Source organism: Aythya fuligula, chromosome 17, assembly GCF_009819795.1.
Source record: "Aythya fuligula isolate bAytFul2 chromosome 17, bAytFul2.pri, whole genome shotgun sequence".
Lineage (NCBI taxonomy): Eukaryota > Metazoa > Chordata > Aves > Anseriformes > Anatidae > Aythya > Aythya fuligula.
The window spans coordinates 13,067,282-13,092,941 of record NC_045575.1 but is presented as its reverse complement, the minus strand read 5'-3'; the positions used below and the strand labels follow the sequence as shown (position 1 = coordinate 13,092,941).

The window sequence follows — 25,660 nt, the reverse complement described above, 5'->3', positions numbered from 1 at the left end:
TATAGATCCACACAGAAACTGCCCTGATTCTGAGGGCAGACTGGGATTTCAGACACCCACCCCACCCCCAAAAAAAAACCAACAGAATAAACACACCCTGCTTCTTTTTCAGTGTTGTATGACTGAAAGTCAGTGTTCTTCTGTGAATAATCATGTTAGAATGTCTTAACCCTCAGCCTTTATCTCTTTAGGGAGACGTAAATGGTCAGCATATTTACATGCTGTCTTTTTCTATTCAGTTTTAAATGAAAGTTAAAACAGGTGAAAACGTCTCATCTAAAAACTTAAGTAAGAATCATTATTTTTTTCTTTTTTTTTAAAAAAGCATTAGCTTTAATATATCTTGTATTAATTGATAATTGTATTTTTGTTCAAGAGGAGGAATATAAAAGACTGAGTGAAGCTTTGGCAGAAGATGGTACCTATAATGCAGTGGGATTCCGTTATGGCAGTGATTATTATGACCCTTCAGAACCCACTGAGGAGGAAGAACATCAGCCCACAAAACAAAGAGGTAAGGAGTTAAAAATGGTGAGGGTTAATTAAGAGGAAGCACCTCTGTCTCCCATGTAGTTCAAGATTGAAAATCTGTGACGTTTTTACACGCATTTTAATGCAAAAGTACTTCAGGTTAAATAGAGGTTACATTTTTATGGAAGTTTGTTACTAAGTTTTTGTGAAAACTTTCTCTTGACATGTTAAAATATTTTCCTGATAAACCATAGTCAATACTGCAGTAATCAGGATCAGAAGTTTAATTCTGCTGTCCTGCAGGTTCTTAATCATAAAAATTCTTGTATTTCATCACATGACAATATTTTACCACTATGTTTCTTGGTCAAGAAGGAAAAGATCACTAGAAACAAACAAACAAAACAATAATTAACCATAGTAGAATTTTTAGATTTAGATTTTGCCACCTTAGTAATTACAAACAAGATCGTTCTCAGTGTAGTATGCTTCTCTTTGTGATCTTAAATGCACAGTTCAGGTTCTCATGCTCCCATCTTTAATTATGATAACTGTATTTTTAATGGGAAGTCTTAAGGAAGCTTTCAAGTGTTACTGAACTATGTCTTAGTTATGTTAGGATTGTTAAATTAATTATTAAACTACATATTATTTAAATACACTTACTACTACTTATTTAACTACTAGGGTTGTTAAACAACCTATTGCTGGGTTACTGTGATATGAGATATGCTTAACTTACCTAGGTGTAAAGATAAATACTTTTAGATAAGCTTTTTTTTTTTTTTTTTTTAATAATTTTTTGTTAACATTTGAATAGTTAGTCGTGTTTTGTGGTCTGGTGTTTTAACCTTGCCATTTATTGTAGAAGCAGCACAGACAGAAAACGTAGAAGAAAATGAAGAACCTTTTGTTGCCCCTCCAGGATTGAATGTACCTTCTGATGTGGAACTGGTATGTGTGTACATTTTATGCAGCCTACATTTCTGTCAATTTTCAAGACATTTATAGTGTTGTGCTGATTTTTCTCCATTAACTTCCGTTTGGTAGACTTTAACTTATTCTCAAATAGCAGCTTAATTCCAAATGTACAGCCTTGAATTTTTGAGTTCTTTTAACTCTGTTTAATCTTCCTATTCACACTGAAATTACTACTGTGTTTATGCTAAGTGCATTTAGTATCACTTGTGATATTTTAGAGAATGTGAAGAAAATAAAAAGTGGAAAGGACTGTTAAACCAGAAGAACGCTTCTGTTGACTTTTTGAGATTTGTTTTAATTTGGCCCAATCTGAACTGGGTAGGAAGTGACCAATTTAAAGGAAGTAACTAATGGAAAGGCTACATTTAAGGCTAGCCTATTCCAGGAGGAAAGTAATAATTTATTTCTAGAAAATTCTGAAATAACTTGAAAGTATTAGCATTATAGAAGCTCTTTCCTTCATGTGATCTTACCAGAGTGTGCTACATTGTAAGCTGTAAGCTTAACGACAACTTGCGTGTTTTCCCTAAAGGGAGTTGAACAGTGTCTTCCTTCAAGATCCTTGACTGAAGTGAAGTGTAATGTTGGTGTTTCAGTACAGTTGTAAACATGATGAATTTAAATTTATTTCAAGTTTCAGAAGAGATGCTGAGAAGTGCAGTAATAATCTTTCTTCTACACCGTGTTTGTGGAAATGTTAATTTACCTTTGGGCTGCCTTCTCAACTTGATAATCTTAGCTAGTAAAGATTCAAAGCAATTTGTTAGAGTGACTATTCATTCACACAGTATTTGTGTAAGACTGTTCTTCTACTTCATTAGCCATTAATTGAAAATTTTTATCCTGTTCTGTTTTTTTAACGTATCTATTGTGTTCATTTACTTTTCTATACAGTCATACAATATGTTTCAGTAGTAAAGTGCTTACAAACCCACTACTGAATTCAGATATTTACATTGTTGCCTTTATATTGACAGTTATACTTTATTCTTAGAATAGGAACGTCAATTTCACAGTCAGAAACTGCTTATTTACAATTGTATGTTGTTTGCAAAAAGTGAAAGAAATTTCGCTGTTTTAGAAAGCTGTTTTGCTGAGTTTTGTTCTGAAATTTAAGATGCATTTTTACATGTAGTTGCAGAATGCAGTGTGGGGCTTACTGAAGTGATTTCTAATTATAAGTCAGCTATTGAACTCCAATAGCTTCAAACAAACAAAAAAGTGAATGGGGATATTTTTAGTTTGGGTTTTAAAACAAACAAACAAAGCCAGAAATGTCTAGACAGCAGCTCTGAAAGGAACATATATTTAACCCTGGATTGGAAATTGTGAAAATGTTTTTTGTAAGCCGTGATGTTGTTGTTGTTCCAACCTAGTGATTCAGATTTCCTGTCGAAAGTGCATATTCTGTTGGTTTTGTGTTTTTTTTTTTTGTTTTGTTTTTGTTGTTTTTTTAAAGGCAAACAAAACCCTCTGTAAATTACTTTGCCATTTTGTTGATCCCCAGGTGATTGGAAGACATGTACAGGTACATTACTGTCCTGGTTTCAGTTAGGACAGAGTTATATTTTGTAGAAATGACAGTGGTGGTCTAGGCTTCTCCCGAGGCTGTTGCTAATCAACATTTAAGCTAAAGGACATATGATGTGTAATTATGGCAAGGAGTTAATGGTCAAGGAGTGGGGTGGTACTTACAAGCTTTGTGAATTGTTTTGTGGAAGAAACTGTAGTGCTTGGAAGTTGGATAAGATCTGAGAATTGACTTGCTAACTTGGAGACTTTGTTCACTATCTGCAAGGTGCAGGTCAATAAAAGTATCAAATAGCTCCTGCAATAAAGAGCAATCCAGCGTGCAAATGTTAAATGAAGACTAGTTAGGCAGCACTACTGTAAAATTAAAAAATAAATACATTAAAAATCCAGAGGCTATAGTGAGCTGTTGCATGTTGAGTGTATGAAAACTGCAATTGCAGCAGTGATGTCATTGTCAAATTTAAAATACAAGAGTTGTATTAAGCACACAGGATGTCTTCTACTGCTTGAACTGTTCATGGTCTGGGTTAATGGGCAAAGATGATTGTTTTTAACCACTGCATTTTAAGAACTCTGGATGCCACAGACATGTGCAATAAGAGGATATTATCAGCTAAATTTATGAGGAGAGATTGAAAATTGCTTTATTTTCTCTAGATGAATATATTTGAGAGGCAATGTAAGACTTTGTAAATTATTTTTCAGGCTCACTGAAGAATGGAAGATAGTTGTTTAACTTGCAGTAAGGAAAGCTTGCTCAGGAAAAAAAATTAATTACAATAATAATTGAAGTTTAGAACAGAATATCTGACTAGATTATAGCACTTACATAATGTCAGCTCTGGACTGTTTTCAAAGGGTTTTTCCCCTGTTCTCATGGAAGAGTACCACCAATTTTAACAAACAGTCCTTATCAGTTTTATTTTGTCTATTTATTAAATGTAGTAGCAAACTAGAATATCTATGACATCTAGGATATCTATGACATCCACATCTCTACTTGATGGAGATTTAATGGTTTCCTACTTTGTAAAGTTTCAAAGTTTTGCAGATCACTGGTGCTGCTAGTCTTCCAGAGCTTATAAGGTGGTGTCAGTTTCAGATTCAATGCCAGATCACAGTTTTGGGTACAATCTTCCTCGAGATTCCTTTCTGATTTGTAGCTTTGTTCATGAGTCTCCAGGTCTTGAAATGTAATTTATATTCCTGCACAAGAATCACAGAAATAGATAAATTTGATATATGACTAAATTATGAAACTGGCAGTGAACATAATAATGTCAGTTTATTGAGAACCTAATTATCTCTAATTAAAACAATCTTTATTAGTGTTCTAGAGGGACAAGTAAAACTTGAAACAACTAATTATTTTTCCAGATTGAACATGTTGTTCTAATGAAGAATCCAACTGGCTGAAAATAATTTCGAAAAATACACTGTTTGATCAAATTCAGTCTTTTTTCCCTAAATAGAGCAACACTGTATTATCTGCTTCTGATCTTCTGAGCAGATTTTCTGAGGTCTGCAGCATGCATCTGCATTTGGACCAGTAAAAATCCAAAGCTGAAATTAATCAGTATTGTGACATTTCCTTTTTTATAGGTACACACAGTAAGTGTTCCTACAGTTTATTTAGCACAAGACAAAACAGACCTATCTGGGTATGAAAATAAAGAGTCAGTGGTGAAGTTTATTCATTCTTCAATTAAATTCTTTTTCTTCTCACTTCTTGGTTTTGACATGGCAGTGCTCCTTACATGAGACTTCAGGAGTAGAAATACACAGATGCTGGTTACCTTCATTCTTTTTCTTTTATTGTTAAAGTGTTTAATGACTGGGAATGTGACAGCATGTATAATTAAAATTCCTATGTTGGTCTTCAGATGCAACATGACCCTTCCAAGAAACCTAGTAAGAAGCTTTTGTAGTTAGGGAACATTATTTGCACGTTTATTAACAAGTCCGTGCATGGTGACTCCTCAGAGCACCTCAAAATGCTGTAAGGCAGATCCACTTCATGTTGGCACTGCTGTGTCAACAAAAACATCTGTCTCCTGTCTTGTGCCTGCAGAAGTGTCTCTGTGGCTATGTGGCTATGGAATGTGCCTGACTTAAAAGAATGTTTTTGCTGCATCAAGTTCAACTGGAATTTGTTCCCCAGTTCAGTTTGGTGTGATAGGTGGAGAGTATCTTGCAAGAGGAAATGAATAAGAAGCTGGGGAAAATTGGGACTGTTTTTTGTTTGTTTGTTTGTTTTTACTTCAAAGGTGATACACTTTCACTAGGTGAAAGTGATTATGACACCATGTTGCTGAGAAAGCTGAGAAGCTGGGCAGGGAACTGTGCTCTTTCTAATTACCTCTGGAGTTCTGACAAACTCTACAAACTGCTTATGAAAATACAAACTTATGTTATTTTACTCCCACAGCCACCAACAGCAAAAATGCATGCAATTATAGAACGAACTGCAAACTTTGTCTGCAAGCAGGGAGCACAGTTTGAGATTATGCTAAAAGCCAAGCAAGCACGCAACTCCCAGTTTGACTTCTTGCGATTTGATCACTACCTCAATCCCTACTACAAATTCATTCAGAAAGCTATGAAAGAGGGACGATACGCAGCTCCTTCTGAAAATAAAGCAGATGAGAAAAAACGTAAGTAAATGCTTGTCGAATGGATGGCTTTGGGATGTGAATCAGTGAAACATCCACTGGTCTTTTTTTGTAAAATAGCTGCATTCTTTTGGTGCATTGTGATGGTAGTACTGTTATCCTGCATCTGAGATTGATGGGATGATTTAAGATTTTCCTTAAATTGAAAAAGTTTTTTAAAAGAAAGTATTCTGTTGGGGATCTTTCTGATACAAAATCTGCTATGATATTGGAGCTTTATAATGCTCGTGTAGCTCTAGTCCAATAAAAAGTTGGTTTGTGCACTTAAGTTTTAGTTTTATTGATGGCTAACAGTGTCATCTTTTTATATTTTAGCGAATAAGCAGACTTATGAAAAGTATAGTTTCTTAGAAGAATGCATGCTTGATCTGTACCCTTATCCTCTCCAAATACCAATCCACAGAAAACCCAAATTAAATTCAGATATTGCTTTTACTCAGACTCGAAAGTGAAATCTGAGGAAGAGGATGATGATGACGACGATGATGATGGAAACTATCTGCATCCAAGTCTCTTTGCGTCTAAAAAATGCAGTAGACTTGAAGAGCTCATGAAGGTATTTCAGCCTATTAAAATGACTTTTAAATGTCTGATTACAGGGCACAGAATTGTAATATGCAGGTGTTAGGATCTTCTGTTAGCATTTTTTTTTCTGTCTGTCTTGGAAATGTAAATATATTTTGCTAAAAGCTGAAATGGAATATTTTCTTCTCAGATTTTAGATAAAATCTTGACATGACATGATAGGTTCAGTGAATAATATTTCAGCAGAATTAGTACGACTCATTAAGTGTAGATTTTGCTGGATATGTTCTAGATATTTTTTGAGTTTGATCCGGTGATGGAACAGTGGGAATAACAGATGTTTGTGCACTTACGAAGCTTTCAGAGAAATGGCAGCAATGTTTTCTGATATTTAGACAAGTCAAGTCAGGTTCTGTGTCTTATTTCAGCCTTGGTGGTGAACAACAGAGTAATACCTGCTTTTTTGTTCATGTCATGGATTTATGGTCACATCAAATTGAAGTGTATTTTGTCTTTTCTTTTTCTTCCACAAATTTTTGAAAAAGAATCAAGTTGATCCTGATACAGGAGCTACAGAAACAGTAATTTCAGTGTTTGGAGTATATTATTGATACCTAGTTAACTTAATTCAGATTAAGTTGATGATGCCATGTGTTAAATATACACTTCAAATTTTAATGTACTCCACTGTCAAAATTTTTTCAGCCTTTGAAGGTAGTAGACCCAGATCATCCACTTGCAGCACTGGTCCGCAAAGCACAATCAGATAATAACTCATCGACACCACAGTCAACGGATGGGGCAGCTGTTCAGACATCACAAGTAGAATATTCTTCTGATTGTAAGTGCACTGTAATTAGGCAACTGGTGGTGTGTCTTGATGAATTAATTTTGTGTGTAGACTGGGGGACAGAAAAATATGTTAACTTCATATTTCATCATTTGTAACTGGTATTTATTCTTTTTCAATTGCATCAATCTTTGAAGGTGTGGTGTTCCACTGGGTATATATCAAGTTGCTAGAAGTGTAGAGAAAAAAAAAACAGAAATGGGGTGGGGGAGCAAGGCAGCAAAGTCTCCAGTCTGTGAGTATGGAGAGCACAGTATTCTTAATGTTTTTTGATAGCTTCCATCAGTTTCTATTAATGAAGCCTAACTAATACATTCAGAGTTGAATATAAAACTGTCCTATAAAGTAGTTCATCAAAAAAACTTGCTACTTTGAGTGAAAAAGCAGATGGTGAATCTGCTTTGAACAGTTTTGCTGGCCTGTCTAATACTAAGAGAAATGTGCAAAGCTTAAAAAAATAATAATAATAACTTTTAATGAAGGATCCACATGAGGTGATAAATTCAGGTGTTAGTATAGCGTTCTAGTCTGAAATAGGAAGTAGTTTTACAGGACATAAATGTTTAAGTATTTTATTATACACTTCATATCATTTTTCATTATTTTGTTATTCTGTGCACTGGCTCAATGTTACATGTAGAAAATAAAAATCAGGAAAATGCAAGATCCAAAATTTAAAAATTTATATGTAAATTATATTTTCTATTACAGTATCAGAGAAAGAGTACTGTCTTTTAAGTTCAAAAGCTACAGAGGACATTCTTTAATACAGGAGTAGATGTTCTAATTCTCTTTAAAAGAACAACAAAAGCAATGATAGTGTTTAAATTGTAAGTGAGCCATGTGGAAAGTTGTGTGCTCAACTGATTTTCCCATGCCTGATAGTGAAATGCGAAGGCTTTCCTCACCTCCAAATTATTATTAAATCTTTAATACTAGACATTTCTTTTGGTCCATTTCAGATTAAATTTAAATATTGTCCTGTCTGTAACCTCTTTTAAGAATCTCTTCTGCTATGAAATATTTTAGCAATGTTATCTTAAGTTCTCTGGTTATGTCTGGTTTCTATTATCTTTGAAGCTGCTTAATGCAGGCTGCATGCAAAGCTCTTGCAAGTTTAGTAAATTCTTATACCCAAAAAGGTGAGGACAAACTTAATTGGATTTATGTGCCTCTAATTCTTTCATAGTCCTTTATTGTGAAAGTCGTTGATTCCTTAAACGTAGAAATATAACTTATCCTTTCATTTATAGGACTTATCATCTGACACTATTGAGCTGTAAGAAAAGGTATATTGTAGCCTTCACTGCAGAAACATTTTATGTCAATATCAATTTGTAGGTAATGAGTGGTCCAATTTCAAGGTGGTGGTGATAGAGTTCATTCTATTAATAATATTATTGCAAATAATGGTGACAATAATTAGCAAAGTTGATTATGAAGCATTATAAATTCAGAACTCTCCAAATGATTGGAGATGTCCAACTGTAATATATGTAGTGGAATACATGTGGAAGTGTTTTTATTTAAAACTGTACCTTAAGAGAATATTAATAAAACTGAAATAAGATGTCTGCAGAGAAATGAAAAATTACTGGTTATTTCAAGAAAGACTGAAATCAGAATAAGTGTCTCTATGGATAAATGCCCTTCAGTTTTCTGATTACTTTCATGTCAGGCTTGAATCTGAATTAATGTGTTGCAGACTTGGAGATTATCATTTAATAGCAATACAAGTTAAGCCTACAGCTCTGCTCTCTCTGCCTTTAAAACTTAATAGATCTTTATTCTGCTCTCCTTACAGATAAGTTATTCTTTGAAGAAAGTAAATACTGCCACACAGAATTGTTTAGGAAACTTTTAAGAGGACCATAATTTAATGCATTGATTAAACTTTCCCTCCAGAAATGTAAATTCTTACTCTAAATCCTTTGAAATATTTTACCTGAATACTTTCTGTTTACACACCTTTCTGTTGAAATTATTTAGATTTACAGGAAGTGAGTGCCCTTGCGTGAAGTGTTAAGCTAAGTAAAGCATTATAAAATACTTGCTTAAAGAAAGCAAAAAAGCCACAAGCCTTTGCTCTCTCAAGAAACAAACATTTAGAATCTGACAAACCTTTAGCTTGGAAATCTTACTCAAATCAGTTGTTCATTGTATTGGTATTATATTGCTAAACTCATCTGCTTCTTGAGGCTTCTGTAAGCATGTCTCCATATTAAATATATATCCAGCAGATACAAATTGCATGTATTTTTCAGTGTTGTGCAACTTCTATGCTAACATTCAATGAGTGTTGATTTTGCTAGAAGAGCCCTATTTTGAGACCTGCAACCCATTTTTCTCTATCCTAAAATCATCTTGGAAATAAAAATTCCCTTCCATTTTAAATTATTTGTAAGATATTTCAATGCAAAGTAATGCTTGTAAATGTACACAAAGAAAACTGATGTTTAATTTTACACTTCTGCGGAAAGAATAAAATTTTTACCTCTGTTTAGAAAGAAAAAGATTTTGTGGTAATATATTCTGATATAATGTGGAGCGGTAAGGCTAATCTGGTTATCTATGACTTGCAGTCACATAGTAGTGCTGTATTTTTTAAGTACTTAGAATTCTCAACTAACGCAGTTTAAATAAGAGATTTTTGTATCCATTTTTAAGATACCTACAAAATTAGCAGAGTTTTAAGTGGCAGTTTTTACTAACAGTATGTTGTGTAAATATATCTTTTTTTTATGACCACAAAATGGGTTATCCATCATAAGATGAGAAAGTGATTAGGTTGTCTCTACTAGAAAGCACTGTTAGAGTGAGATGGGATTAGACTAAGAAGCAGCACTGGAAGATACAAAAATGAGCAGGTAATGACGAGGCACTTCAGTAACTTACATGTATTTATGTATGTCCGTAATGGAGAGTCCATAAAGAAGGCACTGGATAAAACTACGAAGTCTCAAAGTTGCATATATATTTAGCATAGTACTTTGAAATACAAAATTGTGGTACTTGCTGCAGTGGGATGTTATTGAAGCAGAAAGCTTTAATCCTAAAGCAATTTATATACAAAGGAATGAAATACATTACTGCGCTAGGTAAAATAGCAAAGGATGTTAATCTCCGTGTGCGTTTGCGTTAAAAAATTGCTTGTTTTTTTCTGTTTTTGCCGCTTGTGCTTAGCTGTGTATACTGAGATTTTCCAAACAACTATCTCCACTAGCATGAGTTAGATGTGCTAATCTTTCCTGCACAGTTCTACATGTCTATTACATTCTGCTGGTATTAATTAGACATAACCAGAACTTCCCAACCTTCCATTGATAATTACTATCTGCAGAGTGGTATGCTGAGTGTATTGGAAATACTTCAATATATTAAACCAATAATGGTGGGAGCAGCATAGAAAAATGTGGATGTACTTTCATAATTTGTGTATTAGCATTTTTGTACTAGAATTGAGTTGAGACCATGTTCCAGAAAAAGGAATCCTTGTTACTTACTATTTTTAGTTTATAAATCTCAGTTTCATTGTAGTGTAGCTGTTCCCTGTTATTGGCTATGATTTTTCCCCAGATGATACAGCCTTGTATGTGATCTTAAATTGCAGAGCTGGTACGGTGGACTTAAGCATTGGCTAGTAATAGTGAACTGTTACATTCTGGAGCTGAAAAGATGCTTAGCTTAATGGCCAAATATTTGCCTTTTTGCTCATCTTTTGATATGCCTCAGACATAAATTCACTAAACAACACTAAATCACCAATGTGAAAATGTGAAAACTTTTCATCCTGCCTACTTACTGTATGAGTTAATACAAAGTAATGGACTAAATGTGATTTGGTCTCATTTAGCTGGAAGTAGATCTCTTGACTGGGGGTTAAAGAATAAATATATATACAAACCTGAGGCAAACAAAAGTAGTTCACTTCTCTTCATGATGAAGTCTGTATTGTTACTTTGGTTCTGTGCCATTTTTGTGAAAGGATCCTCCATCAGCCTCATCTACTTGATCAAAAGATATAAGGCAAACTTCAGTGACTCCAAGCTTGAAATGTGAAGTCTTACCAATCAAATGCAGAAAAAGAACTCACTGGCAATCATAGATAGAGACTACCCTCTAAGATCATTTTACAGAATCACAGAATCACAGAATTTCTCGGTTGGAAGAGACCTCAAGATCATCGAGTCCAACCTCTAACCTAACGCTAGCAGTCCCCACTAAACCATATCCCTAAGCTCTACATCTAAACATCTTTTAAAGACTTCCAGGGATGGTGACTTTAGAAAGCAAATTATTTTCTGTTCATAGTAAATAGTAGTGGCACATTCAGCTGTGCTGTAAATGAGGAGTTTGTATGCAGGTAATGAGTGAAATAAGGCATTGGCCATTGTGTATTGTTCTGGGTTTTTCTTTTCTTTCCATTTGCAGTTGGTATATGCAAAATGTTTTTGAGCTTGACTGTAGCATACATGTACAATGTAGCACAATTGTAAAATGGCAGCTACTGTGAAGGCAGTCTAATGTGAGATTTTCTATTGTGAAGAATGAAAAATCACCTGTAAGCTTTAAAGTTTCTAGATTTTGTGAATGTCTATGTAGTTTCAGCATTAATGGACTATATTGCCTAATTTCTACTTACCTGCATATACAGTTCATTTAAGCGGATATACAGTCAGCATAACTTTGATTCCAAAGCTTGTAATGCAAATGTATTTACCAGATATAAGGAAAAACTACTCAGATACTCAAAACAGCTTTTTACCAGCTTTATACACAGGCAATTGGGAAAGGTTGTTAATAAAGTGGAACTTAGAAATAACTTAATATAGAAAATTACAATAACTGTTGAAAAAACATTTTTCTCTTAAAGTAGTGCTGTCGTTTAATTAAACCACTAGCAATAATAGGAGTTTAATTTCTCCGTGTTAGTTTTGAATATATGCGCACTTTGTTCTTAATGCATACACAATTTTATCTAAGCTACAATGCCAGAGGTTAATTTAGTTTAGGAAGAACGATTTCATATTAGGTTGTTTTTTGTAGGCATTCTCTGGTGATTCACCTTTTTTTTTTTTTTTTTTTTTTATTTCTACCTATTTGTCTTCCATCTGACCCTCAGTATATTCTGATTCTGTCTTTTCATCATATTTATTTCATATTCACTCTGAGTGTATTAATGTGAAATTTTTTTTTACACAATAAATGAAATACTATTTCTTAGTGTGTTGTTGGGAATCTAGATAATAGATGGTTTTGTTCTGATTGCATAGTAGCTTTTTATTATTATTGTATGTCTTTCTTCTAACTAGAACTTTATTCTTTAATATGTTTTTGTTTTTCTTTATAGCAACCGTGGCAGCCATGTATTATAGTTACTATATGCTACCTGATGGAACCTACTGCCTTGCACCTCCACCTCCAGGAATAGATGTCGCCACCTACTACAATGCATTGCCTGCAGGGGTGACTGTATCGAGCACTACAGGGGTAGCATCAGTACCTCCACCCCCTGGTACTACACCTCCACCTCCTCCAGACACAACTGAAAGCAGCAGTGGGTTGACCTCTACCACAACATCTACAAGGTACCACATACAGTTCTATAGTTGTGTTTGTTTGGTGGAGGGGACTCGTCCTTGCACTGCAATATGAAGTATTTAGTAACAGCTGTATTATTGGTGATGCCTCGGTAACATTCAGCAGTGTTTATACAGCTTTGATTACCTGGCTTCACTTTGGTCTTTGATATTATATGTGGTTAGTGTTATTCAGCTACTATGATGTTTTTTTCTATGTGGAAAATCAGCAGTTGCTTTAATTGCATAATGAGCCTAGAGAGCAAGCCTCTATTTCATGGGGGGGGGGGGGGGGGGGGGGGAGGAGGGAAGAGGGGGAGAGTAAAACAGAAGTCTGAAAGATATTTATATTCTATTTATAAAAATGATGCACTTTTGATGTTTTCAGCACAATTGCTCCAGTGGTTGCCATTATACCTCCACCCCCAGATATCCAACCTGTTATTGACAAGCTAGCTGAATATGTTGCTAGGAATGGGATAAAATTTGAAACTAGTGTTCGTGCCAAGAATGATCTAAGGTAAGAAAACATTATTCTGTTTTCTATTTTAAAATATATCAGCAGAGCATGCAGATCTCAAGGAGGGACTTATGTCATTTGTTTTTTTTTTTTTTTTTTTGGAATTCAAGGACCTACTTAAAAGTAATGCTAAAGTATTATTGCCCAAATGTTGAAAACAACCAAACAAGCAAAAACTTCCTTCAAAACCATGCTCTCAATATATATATCCTCTGGAAGTTTAGGCATACATTATATAACTCTTCCAAACATAAAATAGCATTCCATCTGCAAGAGAGAGTTAAAACAACAATAGATTGTTGGTATATGCTGTGTTCATTTGTTTTAACAGATTTGAGTTCCTGCAACCGTGGCACCAGTATAATGCTTATTATGAATTTAAAAAACAGTTCTTCCTTCAAAAAGAAAGCAGTGACAACTCTCAGGTACATGTCTGTTTATATGTACGTGTGTTAAAAATACAGCGTAAGTGGGAAAAGGACTTGTTTATGTAGTGTATTATCATGAGACTTTAAAAATTGAAATCTCTGAATTATAGAGAATTTGGTCAGCAAAGGATGCGAGTGCTTTTTTTGTTTGTTTTTAATTTTGTATAGCATTTAATTTGGGATACATGGGGTGGTATGATATTTACTTCTTGCTTTTTAGTATAAGCAGCCATTCACTGTGGTTGTAGTCTACAATGGCAAACTGAATCTTTTGCATTTCTATACAAGGCAGTATATGCCTCGTGGAGGTCTGCAGCCTTGTAAAATTAGGATTAGTGGTGGTTTTTTTTCTGTCATGAAGATGAGGTATAACATTTAACAGCCACATGCTTTATGGTTCTTCGTAGACTAGTAGCTAAACTACATTGCTGGCATGCTTTTTTCTGAGTGAGGTTTTCTAACAGAGGAACCCTCGCATGACTGAAATAATACTGAACCTACAAAATCTCATGTCAGTTTCTTACTTCCTTCGCTTCTTCTAGTCATGTTATTAAAAGATAATACCCAGATTTGGCATCCTTGTTTTTAACCATTCTCATGTTAGCTGATAGCATTAGATTGTCTGTTCTCTTACGGAAAAGAAAATTGCAAATATGATCAGAAATACTTCATCTGATGTTAACTTTTCATGGGAAAGAGCTATTTTCTTTTTAGGCCCTATGTCATTTGTCATCTCAAGGCTTAGATTGGAGTGCTCAACAATTAATTACTTAAACTGAAGAAGGTAGGCCTGTGGGTAAACTCCTCAAAATAACTTTCTGGAAAATGAAGAAATTCAGTAATAGTTGATGTTTGAAACTTTTTTGTCTCTTGTTTTATTTTAATCGTGAAAAATGTTTGGAAAACACTGTTTTTAAAGATACTCCATAAAATTTTATCTTAGTCAACTGATAAATTGTCCTGTACCACAATGATAACTGTTATTCTAGAATTTCTTATTTCCAAGCTAGTGGGTTGAATTCATAAAAGTTACATAATTAATCAAGACTCATTAACGTTTATTTTCAGGGGAAATTGTGCGCTAACCAAAATGTAATGATAAAAGATTCCTTTTAGGTGTTCAAATGATTCTAGTAGCTAAGAAGCAAGCAGAAACTGGTTTAAGTCCCCTGAGGTCTTGTGTAGCAATGAATATTCTGTTACTGCATGGTTTTGTAGATATTGCTGTTCTCTTTAATTTTTTTAGAATAATGATTTCAGTATTATTTTTATGCTTTAATAATGTAAGTATAGGCAACTAGTGCAATTGATTATTCTCCTTTTGGCCATTAAAGTTAATAGAAAATTGTGCTGTTGGCTTCAGTAAATACATGAAATCCGTTTCCTCTCAAAGGATTTTCAGAAATTAGTTCTGTTGGTCAGGGAGTGGCTGCAGGGAGCAATGAAAGGATCGCTTCAATACATGATATTTCACCATTAAATATACTTAACAGCTGCCAGTGGGAAGCGACCAAACTATTTGCTGAGAGAGGCTCATTTAAATGTTAAATTTTTTAATGTGATCCCCTGACTTGCCATGTAGATATTGTAGGATATTAAAAATATTTATCTTAATATTCTTACAGTATGAGTTTAGAAGTTGTCTTGAATGATTCAGTCATGTAACAGTAGAAACAATAATTCTTAACTCTATTGAAAATCTTAAAACACCTGTACTGTATCAGTTTAATGTCACAAAAACTTATCAATAGGCCCAGTGTTCTTCAGCAAAACGTTGGAACGAGTTAGACATTACCAAAAAACATCTTAAGCTTTTGTTCTGTAAATCAACTTTAATGGATTTTGTCCTCGACTCTAGAGATCAAGAATTAAAAGAAAATACTTTGGAAAGAAAGTATATGCTTTTAGGGTCCAGTTTTAAAAAATGCCATTATTAAAACAGTTGTTTGCAAAAGTGTACCAGCTGAAAAACATTTTCTTCCCTTTAAAATAACACATCTTACTGCAGATCTCTAGTCTGTGCAGCCTGTGGGTGTATGTGAAGCAGTGTATTATTTACAAGGAGCAAACTTTGGTCATGACTGCTTATTGATGTACAATTAGCTGTTCATAAAATGATGTTTGAAATAGTTGGCATAATTGCAGCTCCCTAAGCACAGCGTTAACTCTCATAAACTACCCAATTGGTAAAATTAAATATTTCTTTTGAAAAGGGAGTATCTTCATCTGAAGATGTTCCAGCAGATACTGCCACTGATACGGCAAGTGAGACTCAATTTGCAGATGAGCACACACCTGAAGATGCATCTGAGCCAAGTGCTAAGGGAGTTCCAGGAACTAAAAAGGATGTTCCTCCTTCTAAAACTGTCAGTGATGGTAAATTGGTGAAAGGTACGTTGGCATGAGTTGTTGGCCATAAAAATATTTGTTAACGTATAGTGAAGGAAAAAAGGGGGTGCGGGAGGGGAGTAGGGAAAAGAATTTAAGCGTTATTTTCACTAAAACCTTAAAAAAAGGTAAGCAATTTGCTTGCTTTCATATTTTTCTTTTATCAGACTATGAGGTATTCACTGTCTGACAGAATAAATTGTTTCGTTTTAGTTTAGTGCAAAGTTGAAGGCTTTCATCAATGATGCCAGCAGAATTTTATTTTTGTCATTTAAAACTTGACAGTTACAAGCTCTGTAAGAAAGAAGGTACTCCTGAATAAAAGCAGTAGTCTTGTTTGAAACCATATATGTGAAGGAAGTACACTACACTTATTTCTTGGTTAATCAGTCTTCCCATGGTGCATGTTAGTCATACTGGGGGAAAAAAAAAAGCCTTTTCACATGCAGGTGAAATGTTTTTCCTCTTGCAGTTATAGTAGCAGAGGGACAAAGTGGAAGGATCTCTTAAAAGCCAAATTTAGCTAACACTGTTAATATCCTGAGTAAATATAAAAAACAGATTTTTTATATTTAAGAACTGATTTCCTGGCCTGCCAGAAAAAGAAATCGTAAAATGTCATCTTTTCAGTATAAAATAGAAACTTAAAAGATAGAAGTAGAATTAAAAGCCATTAGGAAACAAAGCAGAAGACAAACTTAACCAGTGTTCCCGCTGACAAGTACTACCTTCTGCCTTCTTCAGAGGCTTACTTAATTGCTGATGAGTTTACCTCTGGTCCCTGTGATCTTATTCCTGTAAATTTATTTTCACTTTCTGGTATGGTACAAATCCCACTTTCTTGTAATGTAAATGCAGTAGCTGGCTCTAAGGCAAACATAATATCCGAACCTTTCTTCTGCCTCTGAAGGATTAAAATCCCATTTTAGGATTTGTTTAGTTATATGAAAAAGTTGAAAAATTCCCATTATAATTTCTCATCTTGTAATTTTGGGGTTCTTACTTATGAGCCTGTTTTCTTCCCCTAGAATTAGAAGATGCAAAGCTTATATTTTCTAAACACTGGCATGTAAATTAATTGTTGTATTTAATTTTCTGTTACTAGAACCTTAGAGGATATTTATATATGCATGCAACAGGCATTCCTATTTGTGAAAGACAAGTATTGCAGCAGTGAATTACTTTTTAGGGAACAGTATTGAAATTTTGCATTTATTTCTCCTATAGTGAAATGTTGTTAACTCCCCAAAGTAATTAATTTTCATATAGATGGATGTTAGTCTTTAAGTGCTGTTCTGTGAGCCAGACAAATGCTATTGTTGCACAAACCATCAGATTTAGTGTGAAGAGAGCATAAGGGGCTGTATCATGCTGTAGTGTGTCAGCAGCCTTAGCAGGAGTGTTCAGTGGGAAAAAACTGGGAAAACTGATTCAACAAGAAAGCAAGCAACCATAGAGAGGAAATACTGAATTCTTTTCTAGGAATGTCCATATCTCTTTGGCCTAAGATAACAGATTTACAGAAAAATATGGAATGCAAGTGATCCTTTAAAGAGATGTATTTTAAGTTCTAGTTGTATTATAGATCTAATTGCAGTGTCTGATATAATAAAATATGAAAAAATACTTTAAACTATTTTTCTGCTTCTTATAGCATTATGAAGTATTTTATCGTAGACTGGAATGTTTCTGGTTTCAAGACCAATTCTCACAGATTTTGAGGGTGGAAAACCCTTAACTAATTTTAAATAAATGAAAAACATTTTAACAACTGTATTGTATGGCTGGGTCTAAAAAATGGTTTATATCTGAAATGTTTTAATTTGAGGCTGAACATTTCAGGGAAATAGTTTCCAAAATATGTTCAAATAAGAAAAAAATGATTATGTTGTATTGTCCTCCAAAATAATTACCACAGTGTAAGGATGATACAGATCTCTTTCTTGGTTTTGGTTTCTCCCATGGTGTAGGCTTCAGGAGTTACGGATAAACACAAGAAATTCAACATGCTTCCCACTGTTGTTTAATGATGTGTAAAATCTTACCCATTCTTTCACAGCATCATTTGCTCCAATAAGCTTTGCAATCAAGGCCAAGGAAAATGACCTTCTTCCTTTGGAGAAAAACCGTGTTAAATTAGATGATGACAGTGATGAGGAGGAGGAAGAGGGCAAGGAAGGCCAGGAGAATGCTAATAATGCTTCAAACCATACTCCAGCTGTTACCACTCCTTCTACTCCTGCTGAAGAGAAAAAACCTCAGCTTACTCAGGAGGAGTTGGAAGCTAAACAAGGTATCCCATGTTATATTGAAAACAAAATGAAAGATTGAGTCCTTTGTAAAGTACCGTGTAATTATTTTCAGTCTTCACCATATTACATTTACAGGAATTAGATTATTATTTTTCCTTTTCCCGCAGTTTCTTACTTATTGAGAAGTACAAAATATTCATTGGTTGCTCAGTTGAAACTGATACTATAACACAATGGCATTGAATAGTTTGCCATGGTACATGATCTTTCTGATTTTTTTTTTCTTTACAAACTTGGGGTAAAACATGAAACTTCTAGTTTCCAGTTTGTATTTATACAACCCAGAAAAAGACATGTCAATTTCTCATTTTCTTCACAGAACAATGAAATGCTTCAAGTTATTTTTCAGTAACATAGCATGCCCATATACTCTTAATATCACCTTGCTGATGTTTTGTTCCTGTTATAATGCAGTGCCACTAAGGCTTTATACGGGTTTCCCTGTTACTGTGCATATGTAAGGGCAGAAGGGTATGCAGTGTGAATTCAAATGAAGTGATCTTCTAAAGGGATCAGATTTCCCACCTTCATCCCCCAGGCGGTTTCACAGTAGAGACTGTTTAATATAAAGTAGAGATGCTGTCAGTGTTTGCCAGCTTAAAAACTTAATATTGCTTTTATAACTGTGAGTATGCCACAGAAATTTAATTTTTCATTGTCAAACAGTACTTTTTTTATTTCTAAGCAACAGTTCCTTTCTACACTTGCGTAGCACTGAGTACACTCTAGTGATACATATGTAGAGCAAGTCTGAAATACTGTATATGATAATAAAAATGAAGCATAAGAGATGGTTGGGAAAAGCTGGGTTGGGTGCAATTGACCAAAAAATCATCTATGTGTTCAGTACACAGAGCTGGAAATGTAAGATGAAGCACGTTAAAAAAAAAAAGTGTTCTGTGCATAGCTAAAGTGGCTTGTTTTCTTTCTTTAATCACATAACAATAATTGTTGGTTACAACAACTGCAAAACCATTTGTCAAGCTATCTGGAGCAAACTCCTTTGTAAACTTTTTTAGATATATGTAAAGTGGGCTGGAAGAAGTGAGAAAATGAACCAGCCTGTGAGAAAAGCAAAATGAAGAGTGCATTGCTTTAAGGAGTATGAAGGAAAAAGCCTCAGAATTTGTACTGCTACTATTTTAGGCAGCTTCTGTAAATGCTAAGGAAAACACTAGTATGCTGCACTTCCAGGATCGGATTTTTATGGCGGTTTCTTTAAGCTTAACAATTTTTACTTTATTAATGCTTTTAATTGATCAAATAACATTACTTATAAATTATAATGGGTAGAATTTGATCATTTCAAGTGATATGTCCTTACTATCTCTCTGAATAGATGTACTAGAAAGGTTTGTGTATAGCTGGGGGGACCGTTTGGTTCTGTTATTTTTTGGTTGTGTGTTTCTTTCAAGGAAACTTACGTTACGCAAGTGTGATTCATTCTAAACTTGATTTTTATTTTCCTTAGCAAAGCAGAAACTTGAAGATAGACTGGCAGCTGCGGCGAGGGAGAAGCTTGCACAGGCCTCCAAGGAATCAAAAGAAAAGCAGCTACAAGCAGAACGCAAAAGGAAAGCTGCACTGTTCTTGCAGACTCTGAAAAATCCTCTGGCAGAGGCAGAAACTGAGAAGGTTGAAGAGAATTCCTTCAGTGTTGAGGTATGCAGGAAATACATTTCTCTTTACTGTAAAGCTAGCAGAAAAATTACCTGTGGGGTATGAATCTGGGAGTATTTTATCAAGTTGACAGAAGAGATGGAATATTTTACAAATGGACAGAAATTTGAATTTTAAACACATTTTAATCTTTTTTCAGTTACACATGCCTCTTAATTTCAATTAAAAAACTGGTAGAGAAATAAGGTGTGTAATTCAAAGGTCAGATTGCCAGTCACAGAAAGCAAAATAAACTTGCAAGTTTAACTCTGCGCTAGTAGGTCTGTGAAGTAGAATGCTCCTCTTTCAAATTTCTTTAGGAATCTGTTTTAATATTTGCTTGTTTCAAGTTTATTTTGGTGTGAGTAGATATATTCAAAATTTTGAAACAGTATGCAGGCAACTGAGCTTACATTCAGATTTACTTTGAACCTGTCCTGCTGTTTATTTTTTTTAATTTAGCTGGTATAAAACTGAGATAAATAGGTAGTGAAATGATCCATACAACTTAAAGTTTCTAGCTGGAGCATTCTTAATCAAGAAAATAAATACATAGGTGGGAAAAATAATGTGTGCATGCATGCTACTTACAGAGCAGGTAGTAAAGAATCAAAACAAGAAACTCAAAGTGAAAGAATTGAGGGGACTAATTATTCTGCTGTCTGTCTTCCAGAGTATATGCTTGTGCTATTCTTATGGTAAAGCGGCCCAATGCCTTGGGTTTGTTTAGTAGAATCTGTTTTGGATGGCTGAAGCGAATGTCTATCTAGAGCAAAGCAATTTGGAGTGTCACTATTCCTGCACTTCTTTCAAAGAAGAGATTTTGATAGTTGTGTTACAAATTTGTGCACTTTGCTGCTCTCTAGAATCCTAGTGTATGTGGCACAGGCAGACTGCTTTCCATCTTTCTTTTGTCTTTGCAATGCTCCTGACAATTTGTCCCTGTATCCCCTGTCTGGACAGTCAATTGTAATAGATCAAACTAAGGTAATGTCAGTTTGAGAGCTTTCAGAAGCTCTGTTTTCAGTGGGTGATCATGGTATTCTTAGGCCAATCTAAAAGTAACCTGAGGGTTGATAAAAGACTTTGTGCCTAGCTGTAAAAAGCTAATAAGAGTTGCTAGTAAGTTACTTTGCCATTTAACTGTTTGGGCTGTAGTTTCCAAAGGAAATTAAAATCTTTTTTCTAGTGGTCACGTGCTGGTTTACTAGAATTTATCACAAAGAAGAAAAAAAGAGGTTTTATCACGCAGAAATAACTATTAATCAGTTATCTGCAATTATCTTATGCAGCAAATCGAACTATTACCAGGCGGTATGTGGATCAATTAAAATACCTTTTGGGTATAGCTTCTAGAAATCGGTTTTGTAAGACCTAGAATTTTTGAGTAGGCAAGCTTAAAGGGGCAATCTTGGGTCAAAAGATGTTTAAGTTAAGTTGCAGAAATACTTCAGTTTTATTTTAATTTCCACAAGTTTTCTAGTACTTCATTATGTAAAAAATAATAGGTTGGTATAAACATGTTTGAAGCAACTATGTAAGTGTAATAAAGACATAATTGCACTTACTCTGTCTGTGTCTGCCATAGGTGGTAACCTTTAGCTAATAACTTAAAAGTTGGTACAATAATGTTCAATATTGTATAGTGCTTCTCACAACAGAGGCATACAGATGAGTTTGCTAACTTGCTTCAATTTTGCTTTGGTCATAACTTAGTAAGCAGTTTGTATGTGGATTTTATTTTTGATTTTTAGTCCTGCTGCTGGTTAATTACTATTTTGTGTTTGGTGTAGAATTTGTGAGCCTTTGTGAGCCCATAGGTAGTAAGTAATATGTGCATTGATTCAAAATGCTTATATTCATGCAATTAAAAAAATATAAAAAATAAAAAAGTAAGCAATGTCTCTACGAAAAAAGAGAATCTCAAAAGTACAAGCTACAGAAAAATGTAGATTATAAATTCATTTTCCCTAGTAATGAAGACAAAACTGTAATGAAAGTCTCATCTTTCTCTATGGTAATTTCTGTTTTTTATACTTTAGTCGTGTTCAACAGGCTCTGAGAATAGTGAAATATGTTTTGTCCTCTTAACTCCAGTAGCCTGTTTACTTCAACAGTGTATTCATAATTTTTATTTGCATCTTCAAGATCACTATGAAGAGATCGAGAGAGATTGATGTTTCTGGAATTAATCATTTCCAGCTTGTTGTTGAAAGCTGGAAGAGATAGGAGCCATACAAAAACTGCATTCTTTGTCTCCCTTCAGCTGAAGACATTTGTTTCCTAGAAATGCTTTTCTGCAAATTTTAGTGAAGAAATATAAAACCAAACTCTAAAAACTTGTATTGATCAAAGCCACTGATCTGCTTTTTTCCCTATTAATAAATGGAAAACTCTGTTCAAAACAGCTTAGAAATAATGCATTTCACATAAACCTTTTCTGATTTCAATAAAATAACTACAATTTTAAAAGCCTAAGTGAGGGATTTGCATTTATTCTATAGGAAAATCCTTCTCGTATTGATTTGTTTGTACATCACAGCTCTGTCCCGAAGCTTTTTTCTCCATCTGCAGGTTTTGGCAGCAGAGCTGTGTTCTCTGTCCAAGTGACACTTTCCCATGTGCATTGTATATTTTCCATTTAAGTTCCTAATTGCTTAACTTCAGAGTGAAGAAGAGGCTAGATTGTCAACCTCTTTTTCTTTCAGTCTGGGTATTGTTTTATCATAACACATCCCAATCCAGCGTGATCTCATGCATGCTTCATAAAAGATTGTCTGTGTTTTCAGCAATTGTATGGACGCCTCCAACAAGTCCAGACAATCTCTTTTCTTAATGGAAGAAAACCCATCAAAACCTGTTTCAAGAGGGTCACCTTGGACTTAGGTCTTCACTGCAGTAGTTGTAAACAGCTGTGGGGAAAAAAAGTAGGAGTGAGATTTGGTGTAGGCTATGTAGTTTCCTGATACCCAGCTTAAATAGGACCTGAAATTTATACAGCTTAGGAGTATTTTTATGGGATCCTACAGAAGCCAGAAAAAAACTGTGTGTGTTGCAGTCAGACCTACCATGCACATTGCAAACACAAATATAGTTGGGAAGTAGAGTCTGTTTCCTGTGTTTGGAACTGTGTCACTCCTAGAAAAACCAGCAAGGAGTTCTTGGTTGCACTGATCAAGCAAAACCTCATCTTGGGTACCAATTGAACATTTCACAACCACTGAAATGGTTGTGACAGACTGCAACAAGAACGAATGACGTGGCTTTCCATTGTTTCCTTTGCCACAGAAAGAATTCCGTATCAACATAGTAGCTCATGAATTGAGTATGAACACAAGCTGAGATCCTGTTTAGGATTCTCATTACTGATGCTAATGTGTTTTTCCTATGACTGGTGTGTGTGCGTTATGTTTTTCCAGTTATATGTTGAATGAATGCAGAGAGATATGCCACTGCAAAATTCCTGAGACTTTGTCTGCTCTTCTCCTCAAAGGGATTTGTCAAGGACGTAGGCATTTCTAAGCTGAGATTCTGTTGTTATTTTCTTTAAGAGAGTGCCTGAAATAACCAACAACTTCAATAACAGTTGTCTCTTTTCAGAAGAGCAGATTAGTGTCCCCACTTGCATCTGAAATTACAGAATCACAGAATCACAGAATTTTCTAGGTTGGAAGAGACCTCAAGATCATCGAGTCCAACCTCTGACCTAACGCTAACAGTCCCCACTAAACCATATCCCTAAGCTCTACATCTAAACGTCTTTTAAAGACTTCCAGGGATGGTGACTCCACCACTTCCCTGGGCAGCCTGTTCCAGTGCCTCACAACCCTTTCAGTGAAGAAGTTCTTCCTAACATCTAACCTAAAACTCCCCTGGCTCAACTTAAGCCCATTCCCCCTCGTCCTGTCACCAGGCACGTAGGAGAACAGGCCAACCCCCACCTCTCTACAGCCTCCCTTGAGGTACCTATAGAGAGGTCGCCCCTGAGCCTCCTCTTCTCCAGGCTGAACAAGCCCAGCTCCCTCAGCCGCTCCTCGTAGGACTTGTTCTCCAGGCCCCTCACCAGCTTCGTTGCCCTTCTCTGAACCCGCTCAAGCATCTCCATGTCCTTCTTGTAGCGAGGGGAATACTCAATTAGCGAGGGGATTACTCAAGGTCTAAGTTGAACTTACTAAAAAGCAAGTCAACTTTTCAACAAAAGCCTCACCCAAATTCTACTTCTCAGTAAACTTACTTGCTAAAAATGTCTGGTTTTCTTCTGCAGAAGTACTGTTTCAGAGAAGACATCTCTGTTTCTCACACAAAGTCCTGTGTATCTAAGAATTTTAAAGCAACCACTTTCTCTGCTTCTTACCAATAGAAGTAATTGGACAACAATTTGTTTATAAAAGGGTTTATTTAGAATTTCAAGTACGTATTTAAATGTTAGTGATGTGACCTGCCTTTTTGAAATAATATTGACATTCTATATTGGGAATGTTAGTACTGTATTAACGGGCGGTCTTCTGCTGTCTACACTCAAAATCCAGTAATCTGCATCATGGTGTTTAGATTGATTTATAAACAGATACATAGTGCAGATCTTGTTTGTGTTTTTTTTTTTTTTTTTTTTTTTTAAAAGCTTTTTCAGTCATGTTTCAGAAACAAAAACATGCATTTAAAAACACTGATAGCAAAAGTATTCTACAATAACAAAAAGTAACTGTAATCAAGAAAACATATGTGTAATCAATAGAAAGAAAGATGTAAAATTAGTTTTGCAGTTTGGTCAATGGAAGCAAAAGTGGAAATTTCACAAAATGAAGAAAAAAGTATTTAGTTTTACCAAAAATGTCACAACATATTTTATCTCCCTTTTGGGGATATGACCATCCAATGCTGAGTCCAGGAAACAAAGATTGATATGCAGTGGTCATAGACTTAGTGTAGTGGAATGATTTTTGTAGCTTAAAATGTATCTCAGAAATGGAGTAATGACTGAAAAGTATAATAAGGCATGAAAATTGGTTGAGAATTTCCATGGGAGATGCATAATTCCCATGAGCTTGTCCTTGCCAAATAACTGTATAAAAACTAGTCATGCTATTTGTCTGTTTATACACAGCATACATCAGTGCTGAAAACCTGCTTATCACACGGTATAGAAATGCATTAAATGAGCAAAGCTTTGTTTGACCTCTGTCAGATTTTCAAGATGCCTAGTATTTCTTAGAAGAATTGCTGATACTGAGTATATGTTTTCAGTTGGAACAAAATTGATTCCACTAACTGCATGTAAAGGGCACTCGACACCATAGAGTATGTAGTACTTTTAAGCTCTTTGACTTCAGCTGGATCATAAAAATAGTCAGATCTACTTTTTCCCTAGCTGAATTCATTATTTTATATGGTTTTCTGTTTTTCCTTAAAGTGAAATCAAGCAAGAGGAACAAAAGGCTGAAAAATGAGCTTGAGCAATGAAGCAGCACAGCTTTTTAGAAATGACTCCTCACCATTCTTGGATGCATTACAACAGTAATGCAGTTATGAATAATCCTTCATCAGAGCAGCATTTAGAAAACATGGAACTCTAGCTCAGTTCCTGAAGCTAATCGGCTTGCAGTAACTAGTAGCTGGTGAAGTCTGTGCTTTTTCAAGAGATGGGTTAACAGTAACTTGGTAGCATCTCTCATTTTGTATGATTTTATGTTTATATATGATTCAGGTGGATGCTATTTTAACAAGAAAAGCACACCAATTAAC

At 34.8% G+C, this 25,660-nt stretch overlaps 1 protein-coding gene across 3 annotated transcripts in view; it reads left to right on the top strand.

Annotated features, from left to right (window-relative positions):
- SFSWAP (splicing factor SWAP) overlaps positions 1–25,660 on the top strand; it is a 48,812-nt gene that overhangs the window by 3,142 nt on the left and 20,010 nt on the right. For all 3 annotated transcript variants that reach the window (XM_032198723.1, XM_032198725.1, XM_032198724.1), the window contains 11 exons: positions 377–514; positions 1,340–1,425; positions 5,414–5,639; positions 6,098–6,213; positions 6,888–7,023; positions 12,383–12,620; positions 13,000–13,131; positions 13,463–13,556; positions 15,773–15,950; positions 18,007–18,240; positions 19,731–19,921. In XM_032198723.1, coding sequence (XP_032054614.1) covers positions 377–514; positions 1,340–1,425; positions 5,414–5,639; positions 6,098–6,213; positions 6,888–7,023; positions 12,383–12,620; positions 13,000–13,131; positions 13,463–13,556; positions 15,773–15,950; positions 18,007–18,240; positions 19,731–19,921 — 1,769 coding nt within the window. The remainder of the gene's footprint in view (positions 1–376; positions 515–1,339; positions 1,426–5,413; positions 5,640–6,097; positions 6,214–6,887; positions 7,024–12,382; positions 12,621–12,999; positions 13,132–13,462; positions 13,557–15,772; positions 15,951–18,006; positions 18,241–19,730; positions 19,922–25,660) is intronic.